This window comes from Kogia breviceps, chromosome 1 (genome assembly GCF_026419965.1).
Source record: "Kogia breviceps isolate mKogBre1 chromosome 1, mKogBre1 haplotype 1, whole genome shotgun sequence".
NCBI lineage: Eukaryota > Metazoa > Chordata > Mammalia > Artiodactyla > Physeteridae > Kogia > Kogia breviceps.
In genome coordinates this window covers 200277609-200303641 of record NC_081310.1, presented here as the reverse complement: position 1 = coordinate 200303641, position 26033 = coordinate 200277609, and the positions used below count along the sequence as shown (strand labels likewise).

The 26033-nt window shown below is 56.6% G+C and overlaps 2 protein-coding genes across 14 annotated transcripts in view; one reads left to right on the top strand and one right to left on the bottom strand.

Moving 5' to 3' along the window:
• Nucleotides 1-477: 477 nt before the first annotated feature.
• On the bottom strand, nucleotides 478-17080 carry WRAP73 (WD repeat containing, antisense to TP73). 10 transcript variants are annotated; one of them, XM_067018858.1, is made up of 12 exons: nucleotides 16931-17079; nucleotides 13503-13655; nucleotides 12888-13004; nucleotides 6307-6394; nucleotides 4954-5057; nucleotides 4135-4221; nucleotides 3714-3848; nucleotides 3556-3633; nucleotides 2410-2515; nucleotides 1649-1774; nucleotides 1074-1265; nucleotides 478-839 (listed from the first exon to the last, which is right to left on the bottom strand). In XM_067018858.1, the coding sequence occupies exons 1-12, from the start codon at nucleotides 16997-16999 to the stop codon at nucleotides 697-699; spliced, it is 1398 nt and encodes a 465-aa protein (XP_066874959.1). In that variant the 5' UTR covers nucleotides 17000-17079; the 3' UTR covers nucleotides 478-696. The 10 variants fall into 10 exon arrangements, 4 of the variants coding, with proteins under 4 accessions (XP_066874959.1, XP_058917857.1, XP_066874988.1 ...); XM_059061874.2 differs by having other exon boundaries at nucleotides 6322-6394; nucleotides 16931-17068; XR_010837720.1 differs by having other exon boundaries at nucleotides 1074-1774; nucleotides 16931-17080.
• Nucleotides 17081-19612: 2532 nt separating this feature from the next.
• The window catches only part of TP73 (tumor protein p73), a 68186-nt gene continuing 61765 nt past the window's right edge, over nucleotides 19613-26033 (top strand). For 3 of the 4 annotated variants that reach the window (XM_067022433.1, XM_067022383.1, XM_067022296.1), the window contains exon 1: nucleotides 19694-19720. The gene's annotated coding sequence lies outside the window, so the exon portion shown is untranslated. Of the gene's footprint in view, nucleotides 19721-26033 lie in introns of all 4 variants that reach the window. The other variant, XM_067022528.1, reaches the window with a different exon arrangement.

Sequence of the window (26033 nt, the reverse complement as noted above, 5' to 3'; positions counted from 1 at the left end):
TGCTGTGCACACAGTGGGGGTTCTGTACCACTCGCTCCCCTCGTGGCCCCAGGGAGCGGTGTGCACTGTCCAGCCCCCACCTAGGGTGACGAACCCTCGGTCCCCCACCAGCCTTCTCAGCCCTGGCCGCCTTCCCGAAGCACCTGGGTTGTTCCAGGTGGACAGCCAGGGCGGACGGTCCCTGCGGGGAGCCAGCCTTGACCCAGCCGCCCCGGGACCTGCAGCTCCGGCCTCCCTTGGAGGTACAGCCCCACCCCAGGCGCTCAGGGCTCCCCTCCTGCTCCGGAACAGCCCCCCGGTACCCGCAGGCCGCCCTCCGAAGCGCTCAGTGACAGGATGGAGGCTCCGAGCAGAGCGGGTCTTGTGTGAGGGCGACTGGCCGCTTGGGGCACACTTTCCCTAAGACAGTGAACCCCAAACTTGAAAGTGACCTAGAAAACTCTCCCGTGACCTAAGCCTTTGAAGAAAGTCAGCACATTTTATGAATTAGCAAATATTTATTTTAAGTAACAAAAATTAGTTTTATACCATACACAATAACAAAATTGCCTTGCTATAGAAAAACGGGAGCAAAGTGTTTCCTCCGGGCCACCCCAGTGGGAGACCCTGCACCAAAGACGCTCTGCTCCTTTCCCGCGGCCAACGTAAGCCGGGGTCTCCCACCTCGAGCCTCGTAGGCCTGATCGTGCACGGGTCCTACGTGTGGTCAGCCCTCTGCCCGAAGGCCGTGCCGACCCCCTGCTCCGTCTCCAGGAAGCACAAGCAGAAGTGGTCCTTGCTGAGGAGAGCCAGAGAGTCCCCGCTCAGGTGCCAGCACAGGGAGAGCACCTGGAAGTCACCTGGAGGAAGCCAGGAGCTTAGAGCGGGATAGACCAGTGTTCCAGGATGACCCAGCTGGAGCCCCAGAGTTCAGCGGGTGGGAAGGCTCCCCCTGGCCTGGGATGCTAAAAGCTGCGGGCCCGAGTCAAGTGCGCACACCCGGCGGCCCTGGGGTTTACGGGAGGGCGCCTCCCGAGAAGGGCTCTCACCTTCTGCCCGCGGCCGCGTTTGCTCGCGTCCCTGCCCGCGCTCACCTTCCCCGGGTACCTGCACCGACACGCAGCCCGCCGGCGACCACAAGTACACCTGGCTGCCCCCCGTGCAGATGGCCAGCCGGGCCTGTCGCGGGTCCCACTGGAAGCAGCGCACAGCGGACAGCTGCTCCAGCACGGCGAGCAGCCTCAGCTTCTGGATGTCCCAGATCCAGACGGCGGTGGGGACACTGTCTGAGGAAGGAAGACGTGAACAGGCCCGCGGTCACCCCTTGCTCCCCTGCTCGAGCCCCCACGCGGCTCACGCCTGAGGACGGCTGCTGCCGGGGATCTCAGTGGGGGAGGGCCCTCCCCGAGGCTGCTCGGCACACACGGAGTCCTGTGGGCCTGAGCCCTGCTCTTTCCCAAACAGGGACGCAGAGGGAGTGGAGGCCAGGGCCTGAGGTGTAGCGGCTGGGCTGCTCCGATGGGCCCAGTGACCCGAGATGCTTCTGCCGCAGGACAGGAGGAGGCACGTGCGGGAGACCCGCACCCCGACTCTCCTTTCAAGCCATTCGACTGCCCGGCCCTGAGGGAGCGGTGAGGGGACAGCACACACACGTGGACATGCCACTGACCACTCCTCGTCGCCAGGAAGCAGCTGTCGGGACTGAAGGCCAGCGCCCCAACGCCGATCCTGGGGTTGGCTCTGTCGGCGGCAGGCTTCAGAGTCTGCAAGGAGACTGGCACCGAGGCAACCTCGTCTGGGCGTCAAAAGTGAGAGAGCGACCTGAGCTTCCCCGCGGGGCGAGGGCGTGCAGTCTGCAGTCTGCGGTCCTGCCCACAACCCCCTGCAGGGCGAGGAGCAAGAACAGGGCAGGATCTTACGGAAAACAGGGCTCGGTGGGAACCTGGCCGCGGTGCACAAGGCCTGTCCTCGCGCCCTCCCCTGTGAGGCCGTGTTTCCGGAGCTGCGACGGGCCAGGCGCCACTGCAGGGCCTGGTGGCCGTCCCAGTGGCTCCTCTGACACCCTAATTACACCATTTTATGGACGAATAACGTCCCAGGTCCCCAACACAGCTGCAGTGTCTCCCTGAGCCCTTTGAGGACCCTGCTCAGCCAAGGAAGTCACTGTTCATTAAAAAGTCGCCCTCAGAGGACCAGCTGTCAAATTAGGATTCCCAGGGCTTCTATTCAGTCAACAGAGCCAGTGGCCAGGCGGCCTGCTGGCTCACAGCTAAGAGAGACGCTGGCTACCAGGCATCACAGGAAAGGAGAGGATTTTTTAAAAAAAAGGAACATCTGGAATCTACCTGGACCCAGAGGACTTTTTTTCATAATAAAAGGAAAGGAAAGGGGAGGAAAAGAAAGGCCCCCACCCCGGGCCCCGCTGCTCACATTTGCTCTCCGTGGAGGACAGGGGCCCAGCTGCTGCTCTGGGCGGAGGGAAGGCCAGGCGGCCCAGCACCAGTGGCGGGCTCTTCTCGGCCTCCTTGTACACCACCTGGAAGACAGACGGCCTGGGCAGGATGTGTGGCCGCGGCCCCGCTCACCGCGCCCTCCTGGGCACTCTCCACGAGGTCTCACCCCCGGGCCAGCACCTCAGTGGGGACAGGTGACAGACGGGCCAGGAGCAAGGCGGCGTGCGTCACCGGAGGCCTGACGGGAAGGGCGAGCGGTCCGACAGCTTCAGACCGCACCGGCCGCGGGGTGGAAGGACCCCCAGCGAACCCTCCAAGGCCTAGGGCAGCCCCACCCGACCCGGCCGCCTTCCAGTCCTGTTCCTGCAGCTCCAGCAGGTCCTCCAGTCCCTGCCAGCGTCAGGACCGCCACCGGCTCGCAGGCTGTACAGCAGCCCCACGGCTGCTTCTCTCCTCACCACTCACCCATCTTAGGTTCCTCACCAGCAGACAACTCACTACGGTGTCTGTCCCCATCCCTGCTGCCCTCCCCCCCCCACCGAGGCAGGGTGGCTCTCCGGGTCCCTAAGGTCTCCCAGCACCCAGCCCGGTGCCTGCTGAATAAATGGATGCTTGTTCCCACCTCAGGGCCTTTGCACTCCTGTGCCGGTTCCTGCTGCCCGAATTGCTCCTCCGCAAACCCCGCATCGCCTCCTCTCCGTGTCTGCCCCAGGACCCCTTGGCAGGCAGCCTTCCTACCCACCCGGGGAAGACACCAGCCCTCCCAGCCCCAGCCCAGACTCCACGGGGCAAGGGTCTGCCTGCGCTTCTCCGACGGGCCCAGAGCACAGATGCCTGGCGCCCGCAGGCAGGGGACCAAGCTCCCAGCGCAGAGCACGGGCTCCGTCCCAGAGCGAGCCACGGGGGTGGGGGCTGGGGAGGGGAAGGAACCACTCTGGACCCCCTGGGAACGTGGCAGGAGAAACAAAGGCCACTGGGCAAGTCTGATGTTTGAAATGTTACAGTTATCAGAAGGTTATGGGGATGTAAGTACCCGTAGCGCCATAAATAACGGAAAGTGAAAAAGGTTTTCGACCCCCCTTCCCCAAATATTGCTCAAACAGAAATGTGCTTCCAGACTTACTATTTTGGGATTATTAATGGTCGTGGGATGCCCGAATTCTGTGATCATTTTCCAAGTCACGTGGTTAAGAATCCGCACCTGTGGCGGGGGATGGAAACCACGTGGTCAGAGCCGCTGGGGCGCTGGCCGTGGGCTTCACCCCGAGGACGCCCTCCCACCTTTCCGTCGTAGCTCCCGACTGCCAGGAACTGACTGCTGGGGCTCCAGGCCACGGACTTGATGCCCAGGGACCACTCGTAAGCACAGAACGTAGACAGCAGCCGGCCGTCCAGGGAGTAGAGCAGGATCTTGTACTGCCGAGACATTGAAATTGTTACTGAACCCGGAGCGGGTGAGGCGGCCACTCAGGAGGCAGAGACCCGGGGCGGGGACGCTGCCCTCCTGGACGGCGGCGGGAAATGGGGACGTGGGACCATAACTAGAGGAGCAAAGCGGTAACACTGTGGGAAACGGGCACTAGCAGAAGCGCCTCAGCTCAACGTCTGAAAGAGGCAGTGAACGCTCTCGGCGCTCGGAGACCGCGAGAGAAATGCCGGCACCGGCGCTTAGAGCAGAAAGGGTCCCTAGCGGGCTGTCTACCTCCAGGCAGGCGTCCCAGGCAGCCAGCACGCAGCCGTTGGGGGCCCACTCGATCCCGGCCAAGTCCTGCGTGTCCGTGTCAAAGTGCTTGCCGAGGCGGGCGGGGGGGAGATGGAATTGAAAATGTTTTCTTCAACAGACACGAACGTTTATTTTATAACTGACGTGTTGACACATTCAGTATCGTATTTCCTCATCTGGCCACGGACAGAAACGTGTACAACCGGGTCCTGCTGTGACGTCCAGCCTGAGTGCTGGGGAGGTTCCAGGCCGGGCACACGTGGCTGTGACGTGGCTCAGGCCTCCCTCCGCCCCGCACCTGTACCCCCTGCTTGCCTGGCTGAGTCCTGCGCCTTTAAGACCAGCCCAGGCAAGACCCTCCGGGGACATCCCTGCCCCGTCGAGGAGGCCTCCGTCTGACAGCATCCGGGGGTCCTGCCCGGCCCTGTGCATCTGTGTCCATGGCCTCCTGCCCCGCGCGGGCACGTGGTCAGTGTTAAACTCCAGCTCGCTCTTCTGCCTGATGCAGCCACACGTATGCAAATACCACGGAACCCACAGGAAGGGAGGCGGCAGCAACCTGGGGGCCCGCCCGTTAACACGGCAACACGTGCCGTCTCAGCACGTCCTGCGAACGCCTGCCGGTGTGCGCGCCACGCGGTTACGGGCAGCACCCGGCCTTTGGGAAGGTGGAATCACGCTGCTCCGTGCCGCGCGGAAGACGCCCTGGAACCTCAGCCGGCGCACGTCTCCCCTCCCCCCACCCCCCACCCCCCACCCCCCAGGGTCGCTCGGCTCCCAGGTGGGGACAGGCCTCACCCGCAGGAGCTGCCAGTCGCTGCACACCAAGATGCTCACGTAGTCCTTGCAGTCCCGTCTCTCGGCCAGCGCCAGGTAGCGGCCGTCCCTGGTAAAGGTTATTCCTGCCGAGAAGAGGGAAAGGTCCCGGGATCGAGAAGCAGATCGCAGCAGTGGTTTTCAGGTTAGCATGAGAAAGGGAAAGCAGAGGTCTGCCGAGGGGGACGCGGCACACAGAGCCCAGCGTCCGCGGCAGGGAGTGTGTGTCTCCACAGGGCGGGGTCTCCACACCCTTCCTCAGACTTCTGATCTGCAGAGAACCTGCGAGAAATACACAGTGACCTGAGCCCCGATGAGCCCCAGAACATTACTGGGAAGTGCGGCGCCCTGTGGAGTGCTGTGTTCTTAGGAAATGAACTGCAGGAAACTCCGCTGGTTCAGAGCAGGCTGGTCGTGACAGTTCCTGTTTTTACTTTTGAATTTAAATCTGGAAGCAGTCAATTCAAGGTAAGAATCTGGCTGCAACCAGACTGTACTTTCTGGGTCCGTAGTAGCGAACCGAGCCCGTGGCCACATTTCATACCTCATGGGTCAAAACAGAGCCGTCACTTCCACCAAGAAGTGTGTGTGTCATCTGGAGAGACACAGATATTCAAACAAACAACAAAAAAAATTAGGGTACAATCGCACACCATTCACGTGTGAGGTTCAGACTGCTGACGGCAAGAGAAAAAATGGAGAAATCATTCAAAGTATGGACCGCTTCCTTCTGTTTCTCAACCGAAAGACCGTCATGTAACTTCAGGACTCAAGAGAGTGGGGCGCCGCCCGCCTGGCTCTCGGTCCAGCTAAACCCACAGGGGTGGGCTCCCCGCCGGCACAGAGGACACGGGCCCCTGGCCCTCCTCGGTGGTGTCCAGGTGTGACAGTCGCCGTTTCCCCACGCCAGGCCTCCCAGAGTTAAAGTCAATGGAGGATTCGCTTCAGAATCTGGTGTGTGAGGCGGGGGTGCAAGACTGACATGAACTGGAGGGACCTGAGCACCCGGCCCGGCAGCAGACGTAAAGGGTTTCCGTGTAAGTCCTTCTTTGACGCCCTCAAGGACAACACCCTCCTCAGTCGCCGACCCCGCGCAAAGGAGAAGCCCCCCCCACCCCCCCACACACAGGCGGGGATGCTCACAGATGAAGTACTCACTAGGAGGTCTAGGATGTACTTTTAAAATAATCTGGGGGCGGGGGGGGCAGGTATAGAGAAAAAACACTGGCCATGAGCTGACACACGGCTGAGGCAGCTCTTGCCTGTGTTTGAAGTTTTCCAGGGTGAAAAGGTCCCCAAGCCCCAAACTACGACAGAGGAATGGCTTCTGAGTACCTCTGAGCGACTCACCCTGCTGACAAGCCTTAGGGTATTTGATGTAGGACACGGACTTCGTGCACAAGGACCAGACAGTTATCCGCAGCTGCCAGGGGCAAAGGGAGGGAAAAGAGAAAGGAAACAGCATATACTTAGCATCTTTGGAGAGACCATTCCAAGTTTTAAGCCGGATCGTCGGCACCCCAGCAAGAGATTCCCCGCAGAAGCACCCGCATCAGCAGCCCTGTGGCGTTTTCTGTCTGAAGAAGTGGGTCAAACTCACATTGTACGACTGTTACATTTACATTTTTTTTTGGCCGCGCCATGCGGCTTGTGGGATCTTAGCTCCCTGACCAGGGATGGAACCCGGGCCACGGCAGTGAGAGCGCCGAGTCCTAACCACCACTGGACCGCCAGGGAAGTCCCATGTTTGTTAAATTTACTGCTCCTGGTGCTTGGTTTTCATTCTGTGACAATGTTATCTGAGGGACACAAAGTTAAATGTAAGTGCGTTTTAGTTCAAAGTACAGCCGCCGCTCCTTTTCGGCCTAACGGGTAAGTTTTATCACAGGCGCGTCTGCATAGGAAACAGCAGCACACAGAGGGTTCGGTGCTGCAGCAGCGTTCAGGTATCTGTGGCGTCCTGGAAGGCCTCCCCTGCGGATAAGGTGGGGGGATGCTACAGTCACAGTTTTCACGTGAAAATAACCCTAAACACGGTACTCAGAGAAACACGTTTGGGGGGAAGCCACCCAGAGCGCTCCTCAGCCTCCTGAAGCAGATGAAGGGGCGAGCGGCTCTGCCTCACCGGGCGGCCCCAGGCCGGCAGGGACGCGAAGCGGCCCGACTCCCCGCACGGAGGCCTCTGCGGAGGATTTCTGGGGGGCCCACCGCGGGCACATTGCGCAGGTAGCGACAGCTGCCCGGGCTGTTGCAAGACGGCCGGAAGCAGACGTGTCAGTGAGGGACTGGCGAGTGCGCCAGGGATGGATGCCTGGGCTCGGGGAGCCGCGCTCGGGGCAGGGGGTGGGGGGAACCCAGAGCCTCCGCACTGTCACCCCGGCCCTGTGAGCAGGCGAGGCCCCCCCGCACCCAGGCACGGGGAGGGCTGCCAGCGCCGCCCCAGACCCCCTCAAGCCTCAACGTGAACAATCACCCTTGACCGGAGTTTCCAAATGTTTGTTTTGGAAAAGCACGTCCACACCCTTCCCATGGGCCGTGAGGGAGGGTAACTGGGCACCCTGCCACCTCCAGCTCCCGCAGCCCCCAGGCCAGTGGACACGGACGAAGCTGTGTTTACCAGGCGTGGTTGTGAGGTAAGGAACACGGGCTGGAAGACTGCTTTCATCAAATAAGCATAGCTTTAAAAACTGTAGGACTTCACATGAAGTAAAACGCAGGGCCCCGCGTTTCTGTACCAGTGTGATTCCTGCAAGCTAGGCCCTTTTCCTTTTTTAGCTTAGGAGGTTTAAAAAATGAGGGCTTCCCTGGTGGCGCAGTGGTTGAGAACCCGCCTGCCGAGGCAGGGGACGCGGGTTCGTGCCCCGGTCCAGGAAGATCCCACGTGCCGCAGAGCGGCTGGGCCCGTGAGCCGTGGGCGCCGAGCCTGCGCGTCCGGAGCCTGTGCTCCGCAACAGGAGAGGCTGCGACAATGAGAGGCCCGCGTACTAAAAAAAAAAAAAAAAAAAAAAAAAATTCACTGCCTTTTCTCCACATTGTCTCTTAGGAAAGAAAAGAATCTGATGTCCTGAACTGCCTCTGTGAAAAGCTCACGCGGCATTTAGGGGAGACAAGGGATGCAGACAAGCTGCTGGGTTGGCGGCACTTCTGGGCTGTACTCAAAGTAAAGCGCTTGTCCGTCTAAGGAAAAGGTACCAGGGTGTGCAGGCGAGGCACGGCCCAGGAGCGAGGCTCACCGTGACGACAGGCTTGTTCCCTGTAAAACCTCCTGCTCTCGGAGGCCAAGGAGGGTGGAAAGGCACACCCTTCCCAGCCCAGCAGGTCTGGGTGTTAAATCCACCTGGACACGCACAGCCGGCGCCATCTGGCCTGGAACACCTGTACTCCAGGTGAACGAGGGAGAGGAGGGAAGGCCCAGGGCACCCCTGACTGGGAGCCCCCCATCCCCTGCCCCACCCACACTTCTCTGTTAAAGGCAGAAAAGACACAAAGCACTTAAGCCTGACTTTTACCCGCCATCCCCCATCAAAAACCGTTAAAAGAAACCCACCTGTGTGTAACCTTAACAAATCCAGTGAGAAAGAAAGAGGCAGATAAACACCCGCCTCCCCTCCGTAAGCTCGAGGAAGGTGGCAGCACCGTAGGAGGGGAGAGCACAGGGGGACAGGTCAGAGGTGGCCGAAGGGCAGGCTCCCGGACGGCCGTGGAGCAGGCCCGCTTCTGTGCCCACCCACACAGCCTGCAGAGGGAAAGCGGAGGCCAGGGGGCCTTGACCTGGGATTTCAGGTCTGGTCCCACGGCATCACCGTCACCACCAAGGGTCCTTCCAAGGTGTCGGCCCTTCAGCAGGACCCCCCTCTGGGCTGGGCTGTGCTTTCAGGCGTTGCCACATTTAAGGGTGAACTGAAACGCTAATCTCGCCGCAGAACAGTCACTTTTGAGAAAGAGTTCCTTAGCTCATCTCCTTTTCCACAACACTTTCTAGCTGTCCTGACGTAAAAAATAAGTACATTTTTATTACTTGATCACTGCTGCTGGTGACCTGGAAAATTCCAGTACTTAAGCAAATATACTTAAAATGACCTTTTCCAACTCAGAGACTGCTTGGAAAATTAACTCAAGAAACACAGCAAACTGACAGCAGCTCAGCGAGTTCTTTATCAGTATGGATGTGCGTGGTGGCTTCCCTCTCTTGTTAGAAGTGGGAATGCATTCAGAGGTCAAATTCCTCCAGGTTTACACATGTATACCTGCGTGAACACCCTTGGCTCTTCCCCTGGACTGAAGCAGAGTCAAGAGCTGATACAACAAAATTTAAAACTTTGGAATAAATTTTATAAAATATGTACAAGATCTATACAATGAAAATATTGCTTAGAAAAAAATTTTAAAGACTTTAAAAAACGAAAAGTATCCTATGTTCATGGATCCAAAGACTCAGTATTGTTAAGATGGCAATTATCCCCAAATTGGTCTACAGATTCAACATGATCTCAATTTTAAAATCCTGGCACAATTTTTTTTTTAGAAATTGACTAATTTATTCCAAAATTGATATGGAAATACTAAAGACCCAGAATGGCCAAAATGACTTTGAAAAAAGAACAAAACTGGAAAACACACTGATTTGGGTTTCCAGACCTACTAGTAAGCTTTAGTGATCTGGAGCATGTGGTATTGGCAGAAAGACAGACTAAGAGATCAATGGAACAAGACAGAGTCCAGAAACAGACCCGCATACCTACAGGCAGCTGATTTCTGACAAAGGTGCAAAGTGGGGAAAGGACAGAAATTCAAGACAAATCACACATCTAAACTTACGAGCTAACATCATAAAATGTCTAAAAGAAAACAGAAGAAACTCTGTGATCTGGGTTGGGCAGGGATCTCTTTAGACACAAAGTGCACAAATGATAAAAGAAAAAATTGACCCATTAGACCCCGTCAAAATGAAAGACTGCTCTTTAAAAGAAACTGTTAACAAAATGAAAAAGCAAGCCAGAGACCAGGAGAGAAAATTTACTAAACATGTATCTGACAAAGAACCTGTAACCAGAACCTTACAGCTCTCAACAGAAGGTCAAACGGCCTAATAAAGAAACGGACAGGGCTTCCCTGGTGGCGCAGTGGTTGAGAGTCCGCCTGCCGATGCAGGGAATATGGGTTCGTGCCCCGGTCCGGGAGGATCCCACGTGCCGCGGAGCGGCTGGGCCCGTGAGCCGTGGCCGCTGCGCCTGCGCGTCCGGAGCCTGTGCTCCGCAACCGGAGAGGCCGCGACAGTGAGAGGCCCGCGTACCGCAAAAAAAAAAAAAAAAAAAAAAAGAAACGGACAGACGATATGAACAGACAAGAGTTATCGGATGTCGGGCACACAAAAGACGCTTAATTTCACTAGTCATATGGAAATCACCAAGAAAACCCGCAGTGAGACACCAGCACACATCAGACCGCCCGACAGAAGAGGCTGTGATGAGCAGCATTAGTGAGACTATGGAACAGCGGGCTGCACCGTCGGGGGGAAGGCTGAACGGCATGGCTCCTGCAGAAAAGAGTGCGCGGTTTCTTAAGCTGTAAACCGACACCTCCCGGCACCCCCGACTCCAGGTTTTTACCCGAGAGAAAGAAAAACCCGTGTCCGCAGACAGCCCGTGTGGGGATATTCACGACAGCTCCGTCGGCCAGTGGGTGATACACACACAGGGTGGGGAATCCACACGGGGACACCACTCAGCTCCGAGAAACCGGAGCCGATGCCCACAGACGCGGACAAATTTCAAGAAGAGCGTGAGGCCGAGTTATGGAAGCCAAACACAAAACTCCGCAAGCCACGTGGCCCCTCATGGAATCTGAACCGGAAACCAGGAGCGACAGGAAGCGGGCCCAGAGCGGGCAGCAGAGGATGACTGGAGGGCGGGAGGTGCCCACGGGGTGGTGTCAGCGTGCTCCGTCCCCACGGCGGCGGCAGCTGGTGTCCCTGCTCACCGCCCACACGCTTAGAGCCGGTGAATGTTGCTGTTCACAATAGAGACAGAAGAAAAAGTTTTCCAGTCTGGGTTTGTTTTTTTAAGCCAACTACAGGCTATTTACAACATACATACTACAATTTAAGGATATGGAAAAGCTGAAAGTAAAAGGATGAAAAAGATATACCCTGAAACCCCTGACCAAGGAAGATGGCATTTGATGCCAACATCTGACAAAACACACTGCAGAACAGAAAAAACTACGAGACGTGAAGAACAGTTTATTATAATAAGAGGCTCAATTCACCATGGAACTTGTAACAGTTCTAGTAACAGAGCCTCAAAAACACATGAGAAAACCTGGCAGAGCACAGGCAGCAAGGAGGGCCCAGCCCTGTTACATGTTAACGTCCTGTGACACAGGAGTGAAACGGGCCGACGATGGCACAGAATGGAAAACCGGAACCGATCGCCTCGGTGTAAAGAAATTCAGGGCTCGACACAGGTGGTAAAGACGGACTTCTTAACAAATCCTGTTGGGAACAGATAAAAACGGATTCGCTCCTGACACCACCATTATAAACTCCACGTGAACCTGAAACACATATTTAAATGAAGGGTGTGCGTGGGTGTGTAGAAAATAAGATGTGGAAACTCGACGTCACCAATACTTAGAGAAATGAAAATGCAAACCGCAGTGCAGTACCACTGCGGTTCTACTGGACTGGCATCCATTTAACATCCTGATCAAACCGCATCTCCTACAACCAGGTGACCTCCCCTCCCCAAATGTCCGAGAGAGAACGCCTGGACACGGGCCGGAGCAGACGCCCACAGTCCATTCCCTGCAGCATGGACCGCAACAGCGCCAATGCCCAGCACCAGCAGGGTGGCTGCATAAACCGTGCCATGACTTTCCCTACAACGACTCAAAGAAGCAGTCAAACCCTCAACATGGATGAATCTCAAAAACGATATCGAGGAGGAAGAAAGAACCACAGCAGAACAGGACCACAGCAGAACAGAGAGTATGAATTCATTTAAGCAAACTTTAGACAAATGCACACCACAGTGTATGGTGTCTGCACACATATGTGCACACATGGATAAGACCTTACGGTAAGTAAGGACATGCTTAATGCAAAACACAGAGCGAGGGGCCCCGCGGGCTGAGGTGAGGCCCACAGACACCCTGCAGTCCTGAGCGCTCTGTTCTCAGGCCTCACAGCAGCGCACAGGCTGCCTGTCAGTGAACCTTGTCCAAAGAGCACGGTTTCTCTTTCACACTGACAGGTGCCCGTCTGGGGGCTGGATTGGGGCCCGAAGGATTACAAGCATGAAGCCTTTTAGATGAGGCTATACGAACAGCTCAAGTTCTCTCCAACAGCCCCTGTAAAATGTCAACGTGTGTAACGTGGAGAAACCAGGCCCCCTTCACTTGCTGTCTCCCTCCCCAATGGCCTAAACTGGCAGACATCAAATTCAATATAATGACAAGATGTGTTCACACCACCCCAGCCTCCCCTGATCCCCTAACGTGACACACTGATGAGATGAGTTCACACCACCCTAGCTACCTCTGATTTACTGTCAGATTTCAAATGTTCTTCGCACTCAGAGCTCCTGCCCAGGGCCCCATGTCCCAAGTAAGCCCAAGGCTTGAAGAGGTTAGAAACACACAGATTGGATGTCTTGAGGGAAAGACGTAAATTTGTTCATACTGAAGTTCATTTTCAATCGTTGAATCAAAGAACCTGTCTAAATCCTTACAAATACAATTTAAGCTGTTCTTTTAAAAAACTCTCTTCATTAAAACTGGGCAGAAAGATTATCTAACAACACTCACGGGCTGATAGCGCTCTGACCACTTAGGACATACACCCCCCCCCCGCAAGCCGCCCGCTCTAACGCCCCCAAGCGGCTCAGGAGGGGGGGCGTTCGGGGTGTCCCACTCACGTGGAATTCCGTCGTGTTGAGGATGTGGCGCCCGTCGGGGCTCCAGCAGGAAGCCACCAGCCCTGCCGAGCCCTCGTCTATCTTGCAGTGCCACTCTGGCTGCTCCAAAGACCACACCTGCAGTCACAAGAGAGAGACGAGTCAGTGCACTGCATAGGCTTGAAAGACAACCGGCCAAGAGCCGCGTGGAGGCAAACATGGGCGAGCCCTCGGAACCTTCCAGCAGGAAGGGCTGGGCCTGGGTGGCACCCCAGAGGTAAGCCACGCTTCTGGGTGACAGTGTGTTGTCGTGCTTCGAAGGGTACACCCCCTGCTGTCCCTGAGACCTCACTTAGTTAGGTTTGGGGTCTACAACAAAACACCTCTCAGCGCTCCACACAGGACGGGTGAGTTGCTGGGCTGCCCTCTGAACGCTGCCTGTTACTGAATTAACTTGGTTACAGATCAAGGACACTTAAGTGTCTTCTTATCTTAAAAGTACTTAAACTGTGAGCGAACTCCTAACGGCCTTTGAGCTGTGCTGCCTCTTCTTCCAGACGGGCGGGGCACAGGACGAGGCCCTTCGCGGGGGCTGCGCTCCGGTACGGGGGGGCGCCCGGGCCTCGGGCCGCAAACCTGCACCAGCCCCCGCTTGTAGAGGGCACACAGGATGAAGAGCGAGTCGGCCGACCATTCGATGTGCTGGATCTGGTCCAGGCAGCTGTACAGCTGGTGGATCTGGAGGGTGTTGGCATCCCGGACCACCAACCGGTACTGGACGCAGGAAGCCTGGAAAGGGAGGAGAGAGGCGGGCGCCGTGGGCTCTGGAGGAGGGCGCTCTCTCGCGGCGCGGCGGCGCGGCCCTCCAGCCAGGGGCTGCCTGCCTCTCTCCCTCCACACACGCTTTCTGCCTAGATGGCCTCGTGCTCATCACGTGGACTGCCTGTTCTCAACAAAGATGAGTTAAGGGAAGATAAAACTGAAATGTACAAATCAGGTGCCTAAACTGTTAAATCCCCGGAGAAAATATTTTAAAACTCTCTGCTGGAGTCATTTTCTACTTTCTTCACTGTACGACTAACACTGAAGCAGGAAACAGCACTGGGGAAAGGCTCATGTGTAAACAACCAAATCCTCTCTGCTTTTATCACCTACAGACAATCTGTAAGGAGTGAGCAGGGAGGTTTGAGGCTGCTGGTGAGAACGACCCCAGAAACGCAGTTCCCTTCTGTTCAATGTCTGACTTGGAGCCTAAGCAACAGAAAGTCAATATACAGGTTTGAAATTCTGCGAGTGTAAGGACGCTTCCTAAATGCTCATTTACCTGTGATGAGAGAACAGAAAAGACATATTGGTCTCTGCCCCCAGGTCCTGACACAGGGCTCCTGAATGAAACCCTTGCAACTCCCTGGGTGACAGGAGCATCTTTTGTTCTAGAGAGGCAACTCTGGGTGGGCTCCTGGATGGGGCTGTCACCCGGAAGACCAAGCCAAGATTAGAAGCTTGGAACTTCAGCCCCACCCTCCTTTCTCTTCAGCGAAAAGGGCTAAAAATGGAGTTAATGATGGCTCAGGCCCATGTGATGAAGGCCCCGTAAAATCCCAATAATATGGGGTTCAGAGCTTCCGGGGGTTAGCACAACCAGACACGAGGGTGATGCACCCCAAATTCACAGGGACAGACGCTCCTGCACCCAGGGCCCCCCGGGCCTCGCCCTGTGTCTCTCTTCACCTGGCTGCTCATCTGTGTCCTTTGCCACGTCCTTTAAGAAAGTGGTAAACGTGTCTCTCTGAGTGCTGTGAGTCACTCTAGCAAATTAATGGAACCCAAAGAGGACATCATGGAACCTCTGACCTAGAGCCAGTTGGTCAGAAGCACAGGTGACAACCTGGACTTGCACTTGGCGTCTGAAGGGGGAGGAAGCAGTCTTGTGGGACTGAGCCCCTAGCCTGTGGGACCCGGCGCTCTCTCCAGGTAGACAGTGTCAGAACTGAGTCAAACTGCAGGACACCCCGCTGGCGTGGTGGACAACTGCTTGGTGTGGGGAACAAAACCCACACAGCTGGTGACCGGATGTGTCAGAAGTGTTGAATGTGGCAGTCGTGTGGGACTCATAGGAGGAAAGGCTGGGGGGTTTTCTCACACACCCATATTAACTTATTCCTAACCCTGACTCTGAAAAGTTTAAGTGTTAATACAGTTTTCTTAAAGATACAGTTACTTTATGTCCATATTTGTTAATAATATCCAAATCCAAGCAAATAATTCCTATGATTGAGTAAACGTATCTGCTAATAGCAGAGTACCTCACAGTTCAAAAATCAAGAACTGACTTTTAAATGTTAATTGCTTCATTTTTGTATTCATCAAGGTCAAACTGGATTATTGGATTTTTGTTTTATAAACTCCCATTTAAAAAAAAACCACAAGAGGGACTTCCCTGGTGGCGCAGTGGTTAAGAATCCGCCTGCCAATGCAGGGGACACGGGTTCGAGTCCTGGTCTGGGAAGATCCCACATGTCACAGAGCAACTAAGCCCGTGTGCCACAACTACTGAGCCTGCGCTCTAGAGACCGTGAGCCACAGCTACTGAAGCCCATGTGCCACAACTACTGAAGCCCGCACGCCTAGAGCCCATGCACCGCAACGAAGAGTAGCCCCCGCTCGCTGCAAAAAGCTCGCATGCAGCAACGAAGACCCAACACAGCCAAAAAACAAAAACAAAAAACCACGTTCTACGTGGGAAAAGGAGAGTTGGGGAGGGATTGCAGATTAGAAATACTATGTGTCCCGTGCCTATTTTTTCATATTGTAGCTTTGAAAGCTGTGATCAGTTACAATAAACTCCTTACAAAATGGAATGTCTGTAGCAACACTTGGAAAAACCGTATCAAATCTGTTGCAAGCTATTAAAAATGGCAACATGGCCCTGCTTTTCCCAGCACCTAGGACAGAGCTTTGAAGAACATGGTTCCAGTGACAGTACTACCTAGGGCTCACGATATTTAAATCAGAAATACCTGATTATTCTGGTGTAAAAACCAAAAAAGTACCAAAATTAAATGAGGAAATATGATTTCCTTTATGATTCACTAGAATTTTCATAAATGACCAAAGGCGGGGGGGGGAACCCCTAACATATGCAGGAGTATTTTGAATATACCAAGGTTTTGGGGGTGCCATTTAAGCTAAAGACATTGTGTATTTTGGAGCTGAATGCCATATTATGTGATTTAGAATAAAACCTCCACAAAGAAGGCAAACATGTACATCCATCCTCAAAGAACTAGATAAGGATGAAAGGAATGTTAACAAAGCTCGAACTGAAAAACGAATCACGAAGCATCAGTTACTAATTAGTGAAACTCAGTACACTTTTTATAAAGCATGTCTTTCCAATGCCAATTATCCCTCACCCACCACATGCCCTCACCCTGATTCTGAGGATATACACGGGTCACGCTGGTATATTTCTAAACTTAACTTTCTTCAAAACTTAACTTTCATGTACAAGACAGCTCAGTGATGTCAGAAGCATTCTGCCACCCATGGAATCAGCAGCTCAAATCTCAGGAGTGCGGACAACTCTCTTTATCTGGGCATAGAATGCTACTTATCTAAATCATTCATCTGGCATGTGGTAGAGACGGGTGAAGAGGGCTGGGAAAGGTGACAACAAGCAGCTGCACCACTGCACCAGTTTACAGCCAACAGGACTATATACCTGCCTTTTGTGACAAACTAATAACAACGATCCGATATCTCCTGTGTCCTCAAACCTGTGAAGGCAGCATTGCTTTCAGCTGCCTTTAACAGATGGAAACCCAGATGCAGGCAGCAGGCGGCTTCCTGGGTTCCCAGGCTGCAGCATCTTCCCAGGTCCCCTTCCCAGGGTCACCTGTCTGCAGCACCTGCCCGGGGTCCACACCTGCAGACCCTCGAGCTCCCTCCATCCGGGCCCATCGGCCGTCCCGCTCTGCGCTCCCTGGGTCCCCGCCTCCTGGTGAAGACAGGCGCCTCCCCGCGGAGGGCCCACCCTCGGCCCAGGCCCCGCGGCCGCTCACCAGGTACTTGCCGTCCGGGGAGAACTTGCAGAGCAGGCTGGAGAGCTTGAACACCTCGGAGAAGTTCATGGCAGCCGCTGAACCCCACGCCCGCGAAACCCAACCCGCCCGGCCTACCGCAACCGCCCCTCCGCGGCCGGAAGTGACGGAGGGCGAGCGCCGCAGCCAGTCAGGGCTCCGGTAGGCGCGCGGCATTGTGGGGCTTGTAGTTCGCCACCCTGCGTCCGCGCGCCGCCGTGCCTTAAAGGAGACGCGGCGTTTCGTCCCACCCGGGATTTCCGCCTGTGCTCGGGTGTGGGGAGGTCCCCTCCAGCTAGGGTTGCCAGATAAAATGCAGAAAGTGCACTTAAACTGAATTTCATATAAACAACGAATCATTTTCTAGGATAAATATGTTCCCAAATACTACATGTCACGTATTTATGCTAAAAAATTACCCCCCTTATCTGAAATTCAAATTTAACTGGCGTCCTGTGTGTCTGTGTATTTATGTTCATGTATTTATATTTAATGTAAAGACATATTTACATGTAAATGTATTCAAACATAAACATGCGCTTGTGTATAGAATATTTAGTATAGTGCACAATACGTATATTTTATACATGGAGTATGAATAAATATTCGTTTTTCTTTGTTTGTCTTTTGGCTAAATCCGGCAACTATGCCTGCAGCAAGGCCCTCAATTCACGCTCAGGAGCTGCTCTGATCCAGGAGAGAACGAATTTGACGCTTGCTCCGCACAGAGAGCGCGTGGATCGCGCGCACCCGCTTGTTCATCTCACGCGCGCACCTGCGCTCGGACCCGCGAGGAGGAGAAGGACACCCGGGCCCGGACCCGGGGCCCCGCCGCACCCGCCCTCCGCACGGACAGGAGCGAGCAGGTGCGTCGGCGCTGGCTCTGCCGACCTTGTTGGCTGCCCCGCGAGGGCCTTGTCCCCTCGCCCACTAGGGACTCCGGGTCCTCTTCACCCAACAGCAGCCTCCCCCCACACCCCCGCCAGGCCCTGCCGGCCCCTCTGCCGCCCCAAGATCGCACGGACCCTGACACCCAACCCCGCCCCTGCGTTCTGAGAACCGAGACCCGGCCCGGGTCCTCCTCACACCTCCGAGAGCCGGGCCCGCGTCTTCGCCCTGCGGAAGCCCACAGACTTCCCAGAAAGAACGGGTAGGGGATAGGTGCAGGCGTCCTGCTCGGCGGTGCCGGGTTTCCCCACCCACCCCCCCGGCCAGATCAAACCCTGTGTGTGATTCGTCTTTGGGCCACCCCCCTTACCCTGCACCTTGCAAACAGTAGGTGAGCCATAAAGGTGTGAGGCAGTCAGCCAGACGGGCCAGGTGAGGTGCGGACGCCGTGCACCAGTCCGGGGCTGCGCACAGTTCCACGGCAACATTGCCGCGTGGGTTCCCCTGGCCTGGGAGCATCGGTCGGAGGGAGATAACGGGTCCCTTGAGCACCAGAAGGCAGCGTACAGCACGTGCCGGCCACCCCAGAGCCTTCAAAATTAGCCAGCGAGTCGGGTTCTCCAGCCGGGGCCCTAGGACTAGGTGAGAGCCCTGAAGACCCCGTCCGCCCTTCGGGGGACCCAGACCATGGAGCCACAGGTGTCGGGGCCCGAGGGAAGTCTTCGCCTGAGGCGGTCTCTGCGCGTAGAAAGCAATCCCCAGTGCACGACCCACGTGTCGCCGTGGACACCCGTGCGTACCTGCGCAGCGCGACACGGAATCCGGCCCCGGGGGTCGGGGGCGGGGTGGGGGCGGCGGCGACCCGGGAGTGTTTGCGTACAGAATTATTATTCCCTGGGGGCCGTGGTCACATCCTCCGCCCAGGAAGAAAGCCGGCTGGGGCCGAGAGAGTCCCGTCCAGAGGGTCCCCGCGGATCCGTAATGCGGGCCGGGGCCGAAGCGAGGCCGTGACCTCCGCTGGGTGAGCGGTGTAGGTGGCGCGCCCTCCGGGGCGAAGGAGCCCGGCTAGTACCACCCGGAAGCAAGCGGCTCCATTTAATCCCGGATCCTGGGGTCGCGACCTTCACCCCTGTCCCTAGCAGGTCACAGCCAGTGCGGACACGCCGCAGACCTGGGTGGCGGCGTCCCTACGATGCGCGGCCCTTCCCCTTCCCCTTGGATTCCCAGCGCCCGGCGCGCAGAGGTCCCGCGCCGGTGGGGGAGGAGGAGGGAGACCCGGAAGATGCGATGTCTCGGGGGAAGGAAGGCGTCGGGACGCGGAGTCTGCATCTCTGCCCCCACACCCCGGCTCCCGCGCGCCCTTGCCCTCGCTCCCAAGGCGGTCGAGGGCCGCCGTCCCGTCTCCGCAGCAGCAGGGCCCCGGCGCCCAGCCCGCGGTCAGCCAGAGGCAGGCCCAGCCGGGGCCAACACGGGCGACGCGCGCCAAAAGGCGGCGGGAAGGAGGCGGGGCGGAGCGTGCCCCGGGACCCCGACTCGGACACGGCCAGCTGGGGGGGCGGAGCGCCGGGCGGCAACCTTGGCCCCCGCCCGGCCCCGCCGCCCCGCGCTCCTCCTGCCAACGGCTGAGCGGCCCGCGCTGCCTTCCCGCCGGCCGGCTACGGAAGGCGCTAACGCCCGCGGCCACCCCTCCCCGCGGCGCCTCCCCTCCCCGCGCCCATATAACCCGCCTCGGCGGCCCGCGCCCGCCCTGCCTCCCCGCCCGCGCCCGCGCCCGCCCAGCTGCACCCGCCTCTCGGCCCGCGCCCGCCTTGCGTCCCCGAAGGGGTTACGCGGCGAAGCCGGGGCGGGCTAGGGCCCAGATTCCTGGGGCTCCGACGGCACCAGGTAGGCAGCGCGGGGACCTGGCGCGAGGGGCTTGGGCGCGGTTGGGCTCCGCCGGCCGGGCCTGAGCTCAGGGCAGCCGGCGCACGGGCTCGCGGCTCGGAAGCTGGGAGTCGGTGAGAGGAGACCGTGTGCACGAACTCGAGAGAGGGTGACATGGGGGCTCCCCCGAGTCCGACCAGCTCCTGGGGCGGGGCACGTGGGGCGGCGAGGAGCCCGGGGCGGAGTCCAGCTGGCCAGGAGATGCGGCGTCCCGCCAGCAGTGCGGCGGCCTTCGGGGCCTGGAGCAGCCTCCCTGGGATTCTGGGAGGGCCTGCCTGGGATTAAGCCCTCTCCACCTCCGCTTCGAGGGGGCATGGAGAATGCGACCCCGGGGAGAGGCTCGTTCGGGGGTGCAGGCGCCTGTTGCTGACGAGCCCCTCCCTGCCGGCCTCCTCTCCCTCTGCACCTGCGAGGGCTGTTACCGATCCGGAGGCGTTAGCCGCCCCACTCCTCACAAGGCTGAGTGAAACCCAGGTCTTCCCCTGGACCCGGAGAACTGGGCATGACCCCTAAGCTGGTCCCAGGGGGTGGGTTACCAAAGAGCCAGGTTCCAGAGCGGCATCTCTTGGTGGCCCTGAGTTGGCCCGGGTGCCCCACCTGTCTGCCTCCTGAGTCTGTTCCAACTGGGGAAAGGATGGGTCAGAATGTGGTCCCTGGGCCGCCGGCCTGGCCAGAGATGACACCTCTTTCCTGGATCCCTTCTCTCCTGGTCCACCTTGCCTCGCACTCACCCTCCTTTTAGGCCTTGGACTGCGGGGTGGGGGGGTAGCTGTTATTGCCTTCTTACTCAGCTTGTATTTTTGTCTGGACGCTAAATGGATTTGCACAAAGTATGCACGTGTTTGCATGAATATATGGGTGACAGGTAGACCACTGTCAATCAGCAAGGGGCTGGGGGGGGGCGGGCGGGGGAAGTGTGCTGTTCATCTCTGACCAGAGGTCATTTGGTCCAAGTATACTGTGGCCTGTTTATTAAATACTGGACATTTGGGAGCCATTCGCTCAATGGTTCTCTTTTGTTTTGTTTGCTGACGTTGTTGCTGTTTATTTGTTTTAACCTTAATAATTAGCTTTGGGGGGAAATGCATGGTATACCGAAAATCCAGCCACCCATCTTTCGATTTACTCAATACAAGTCAAAAAAGAATTGTATTGAGAGCAAAAAGACAGTATTTAAAAACCTGCAACGTAGGAATGTATGGATTATGCATGTGATTTTAAAAAATAAGATAAAAAGTTGGGCGGGTACCAGAAGCTGCCAGGGTGTCAGCAGGAGGCTACCAGAGGAGTGGCCACAGGAAGCTCAGCCCTGTCTCAAAGTCCTGGTGAAGGTTCTGGAGAAGAGGGTGGCTGTTGCCAAATTCCGCAGGGCAGCCCCATGGAAGGGCCCGGATGGTGCAGTGGTTAATTGTGTAGGTGTGGAGGTCAGAATGTTCGGGTTCACATCCCCTCTTCGCCCCTGACAAGTCAGGGACCTTGGGGAAGTTGCCTAACCACCCCAAGCCTCAGTTTACCCATTTGTAAAGGAGGGCAGTAATAGCCCCTGCCGCAGAGGACTGGGTGAACAGTAACCAAGATGCCGCATCTAAAGTGCTTAGAATGATTCCTGGAACCCACAGGTGGGGCCCATGGTGCTGGCTGTCGGTGCTGCCCCAGACACTGGAGAGCCAGAAGTCCTTGGCGAGGTGGAGGGCGTAGTTCCCTGGTAGCCAACAGGTCTCCCCTGGGAGCGGGTGGGGGGGAAACGGAATGGCTGGCAGTGAGGCAGGAATCTGCCTGTGGTGTGGGTGGAGGCTGATGGCCTCTGTCAGGGGTACTGCAGCAAGAATGCCTCCCTTAGTAGTTATTTATAGGGTATGCCCTACCCACAACCACAAGTGGGATGCAAACGACACAGCCAAGATGGCGAGGAAAAGGAGAGACTGAGAATTTGGGGACAGGACCTGGCGGAGCTCCTGCCTGTAGCCAAGGACGGCATTCACCCCGAGATTCTGACACCCAAAAGGGAGATCATTTCGTTGGTGGCTGAAAGGAAGCTGTATGTTCATCTAACTGGGAGACAGTTTCCGGTCACCAAATTCAAGGGGAACGTATCCTCCAGAGACTTGTATAAAAGATATCGCACACAGGTTGAACTTTGGGTCTGCAAAAAAAAAACACCCCAAAACAAACAAAAAAAACCCCAGAAACATCCTTCAATTGTGCGTTTCTTCTATCCAGCTCCCATGAAAGGGAAGGGCACATCTTTATTTTCCAATTTGAGCGTTTCTGTGGGAGTGCTGAGTCAACGTTTTAAAAGCAGTCATTTTCTGATGGCTTAGCTTCACACAGCAAAAAGGAAAAAAGAAACTGCGAGGAGTGGTCCCTTGTCACCCTCACCATGCTTCTGTCTGGATGGTAAAAGCCTAACTATGACGGGGATTGTGTCCCCAGAACACTGTGTGACAAGTTACCCCTGCAAATTGCTGTCAGGTGAGCCCATGTCCCGCCCAGATTTCTAGAACATGGAAAACACGTCTGGAACTAGCAGCATCCATTTGTGTGTAGCCAGAACATACAATGTCTTTTCTTTTTTAAATTTGCCTTCTTAAGTCGGTTACATAGGATTCCTGGACAATCGTTTCTCTGTGTGTAACGCAGAGGAAAGTTGATTCTGTACCAGAAAATCTCCCTCTGCTCTCATCGGCGTTCAAGTTAAAGACAGCTTTCACCGAAGCCGGCTCTGAGAGTCCGCACCAGCGGGCATAAACTTTGCATCTGTCCCCACCCTTCGTGTCCGCTCTCTGGCTGGGGTATTCCGTTGCAGACCAGACATTGGCTCCTCAAAAGTGCTTTCTTTTCCTGGAGATGCTCCCCCGAATCAGAGACCCAAAGAGAACAAAACTTCTTCCCAACGGAATCACTGATATTTTCAGTGTGCGTGGCAGCTGCTACGGACATCTCAAAATTTCGTGTGTGCCTGTCACCGAGTTGAAACGAGTCGCCAGACGTGCCACCTGAAGCCCCATCATCACCATTTCACAAATGTGCTTTTAGTTTATTTTTATTTTGGCTGAGCCACACGGCTTGTGGAATCTTAGTTCCCCCACCAGGGATTGATCTTGCGCCCTCGGCAGTGAAAGCGCGGAGTCCTAACCACTGGACCGCCAGGGAAGTCCCCCAAATTTGCTTTTAAATAATCACAACTGTGTTAGTTTCCTGGGGCTGCCATAGCAGATGACCACGAACTAGGGGGCTTAAAACAAAAAACTACCATATTCTCTCAGGGTCTGGAGTCCAGAAGCCCCAAATCCAGGGGTGGGCAGGGCTAGTTCCCTCTGGAGGCGCTGAGGGGGAGTCCGTCTGTGTCTCACTGCCAGCTTCCTGGGCCTGTAGACGCATCACCCCAATCCCCGCCTCCATGTTCACATGACCTTCTCTCTGTTGTCTGTGTCTCCCCTTTTCTGCCTCTTATAAGGACACTTGTCATTGGATTTAGGGCCCACGCTAATCCAGGGTGATCCCATCTTGAGATCTTTATCTTATATGTCTGCAAAGGCCCTAATTTCTAAGGCTCTGGGTAGACATATCTTTTGGGGGGGGGGAGCCACTTAACTCACTAGAATAGCCATATTTCAATATAATTGGTTTCCTTTGTAATTTTTTTTTTTTTTTTTTTTTTTTTTTTTGGCCTGCGCCGTGTGGCTTGTGGGATCTCAGTTCTCTGGCCGGGGGTGAAACCCGGGCCACCCACTAGGCCACCAGGAAGCTCCCTGAAATATTCTTCTGAGAAGCAGTCCTAAACCTTCGGGCTGCCCAGGGGCCAGGACACGAAAGGTGAGGAAACGTTCTAAGCCATGTCCCTCTTTGCTCAGAGAGGCACAAGGGACACCCCAGTCTGTTCCAAGCACAGCCAAGTGTGCAGGGGCTGCTCCCCGAGCTTACGGGCTCTTCCCCATCCCACCCCTCCTCACACATGTACAGCCCCTGCACCCTGGAAAGCAGGCTTCAAACCCCAGCACCCCCTCTCCCCGGGGACTGCGTGGGTCACCACTGCCCCCAGAGTGGGGGGGGAGAACAGACACACACACACACAGCGGCTTTGGGCCATCGGTGCCTGAGAGGTGCTTAGAGGTGGGCGGGCGGGACGTTCGGCCTGCGGGAGGTGGGGGAGTGGGGGGAGGGGATTGGGGAGGCGCCTCGGAGGGAACCGGACCCAGGAGAGAGCTCAAGCAGCAGGGAGGGCTCCGCTAGGCTCGGAGAGAGGAGATGGGGGCCCCCGAGGGCAGGTCTCAGGGCCGTGCGGTGGACGTTTCGGGCGGCACCAGAGGGTCGGTGGCTGGGACACTCTGTGGACCTTGGACTTGGAATCGGGTCCCGCAAAGAGTGAGCCCCGGAACGGACCTGGGAGCTGGAGGGGCGGGGCCCCCGGAGGGAGAACCATGCTTCAGCCCCGCCCGCCTCTTCTGTTCTCCCGTCCGTGTTTGGGGTCCGAGGACGAGTTATAGCCGTGACGGTAGACATTCGTACGTGCCCCTCTGATAGACATGCATCTGGGCGTTCTCCGCACTTGCAGATGTGAAGCTGAGAAGCTCGGATCCAGTGGCGAAATCGGATGCAGGGGCTGGTCTGGCCGCCCATCCCCGGCAGGCGCCGAGGACAGAGGGCGCGGCGGGCAGGGCCCGGGCTGGCAGTGCAGAGCAGGCCTGGCTCCTCCACGCCTCGGTCAAGCCCCCAGGCTCTTCACCCAGGGGGGTGGGGCACACACCTGCCTCCTCTCTGTAGGAGCCCGATCCGGGGCTCCCCTGAGTGGCCCTGGGAACACACCTGATAGCCCCGGAGGGCAGACACAAGGTGCCCAGGGGAGGCTGGTCCAGCCCCTCCGTCCCCAACAGGCAGGCACTGAGCACCTGGGCATCACCCATCCTGCCTCTCACCAGCCTGGGCGCAGGGCCCTGGGCGGCAGGGCTGGGCTGGGGGCCCAGGGGTCCCTCCTTGGTGGTCCTGCTCGGGGTGGCTGCACGTGGGAGGGACCTGTCCGTGGCTTGTCCCCGCCCAGCGCCAGCCGGCAGGTCACTCCCTGAGGCCCTGGGTGCCTGTGGGGAGGGGGCGGGGGCTCTAATTGCTCACCTGCTGCTCCGAGGTGCCAGGCCCTGTGGGACGGGCATCTGGGGAAGCCTCTGGCTAATTGGGCAGGTGGCTTCTCCTGGGGGCAGGGATGCCTGGGTTGCGATAGGTCCTTCGGAGTGGGTAAATAACATCCCTCTCACCCCTCCTGGCTGATTTCCAGCGATTTTAGACGCGGCTTCCTGGGCTGTTTTCTCCGTCGGGGCTGAGATGCGTGAGAAAGACCCTAGGGTGTCTCTTTGGCAGCCTCCCGGCCTCCGGGCTCACCTGGGCCCATTTGCCAGACGGAGGCCGCTTCCGCATGTGTGAGGGACAGGCCAGCGTGGGGACCAGGAGGGCAGCCGGAGCCCAGTGTGTTGATCTAGGGGCAGGTGGCTTGAAGAGTGTCTGTCGGCCACGGAGAGGGGTCTCTGCAGAGCCTCTGGGACTACAGGAGGGAAAGCTGTGCTCGCCGTTTTAGAAGCCTGTGCTTCCCAAGCAGGACACAAATAAACAAATCAAATCACCCTCTCTGCACCAGGCCGCCCCGCACTTAGGGTCCTAAGTCATTTGCATTACGGTCCTCGGTCATTTGCATTATGCGCAATGCAAATTTAGCACAATTCCCCACAAGACAGAAGGAGGGCCGCTAGTCATTAGTACGCAGATCACAGGAGGAACCCCTAGGTATTTACTGCGCTGTGGTTTGCAAGGCCCTGTAATTAAAGGCCCCTCTCCTTCTACTCTCACCTCCTCTGCTTCTCCCACTCAATGACAACCAACAAAACCCCCGTAATTAGGAGCGACTCCATCTTCTTTCTTTTCTCTCGGAGTCGGGCAAGCTGCAACTTGCTCCTGGCTTCTCAGTTTCTGATCAGGGATGCTCCTCGCCTAATTACTTGGCAGTAATGAAGGAGGAGAACACGGGCTGTGAAAGTCTCCCCGAGCCTTTAGAATGAAGCTGCAAATTAAAAACGAGGTATTGGTAAACAGGACGCTAACTGGATTAGTGTGAAAATAATGAATTCTGATAAAAAGAGCCAAAGAGACAATTGGAAGATTGTGGTCAGTGTAATTCTGAGAACTCTGCCTAATCGTCATCTGGTCCATGTGATGTTTGAAAGGATGAGAAGAATAGGAAGAGTCTCCTCTTGACAGGGGAACATGCAGGTTAAAGAAAGTGTGAGAA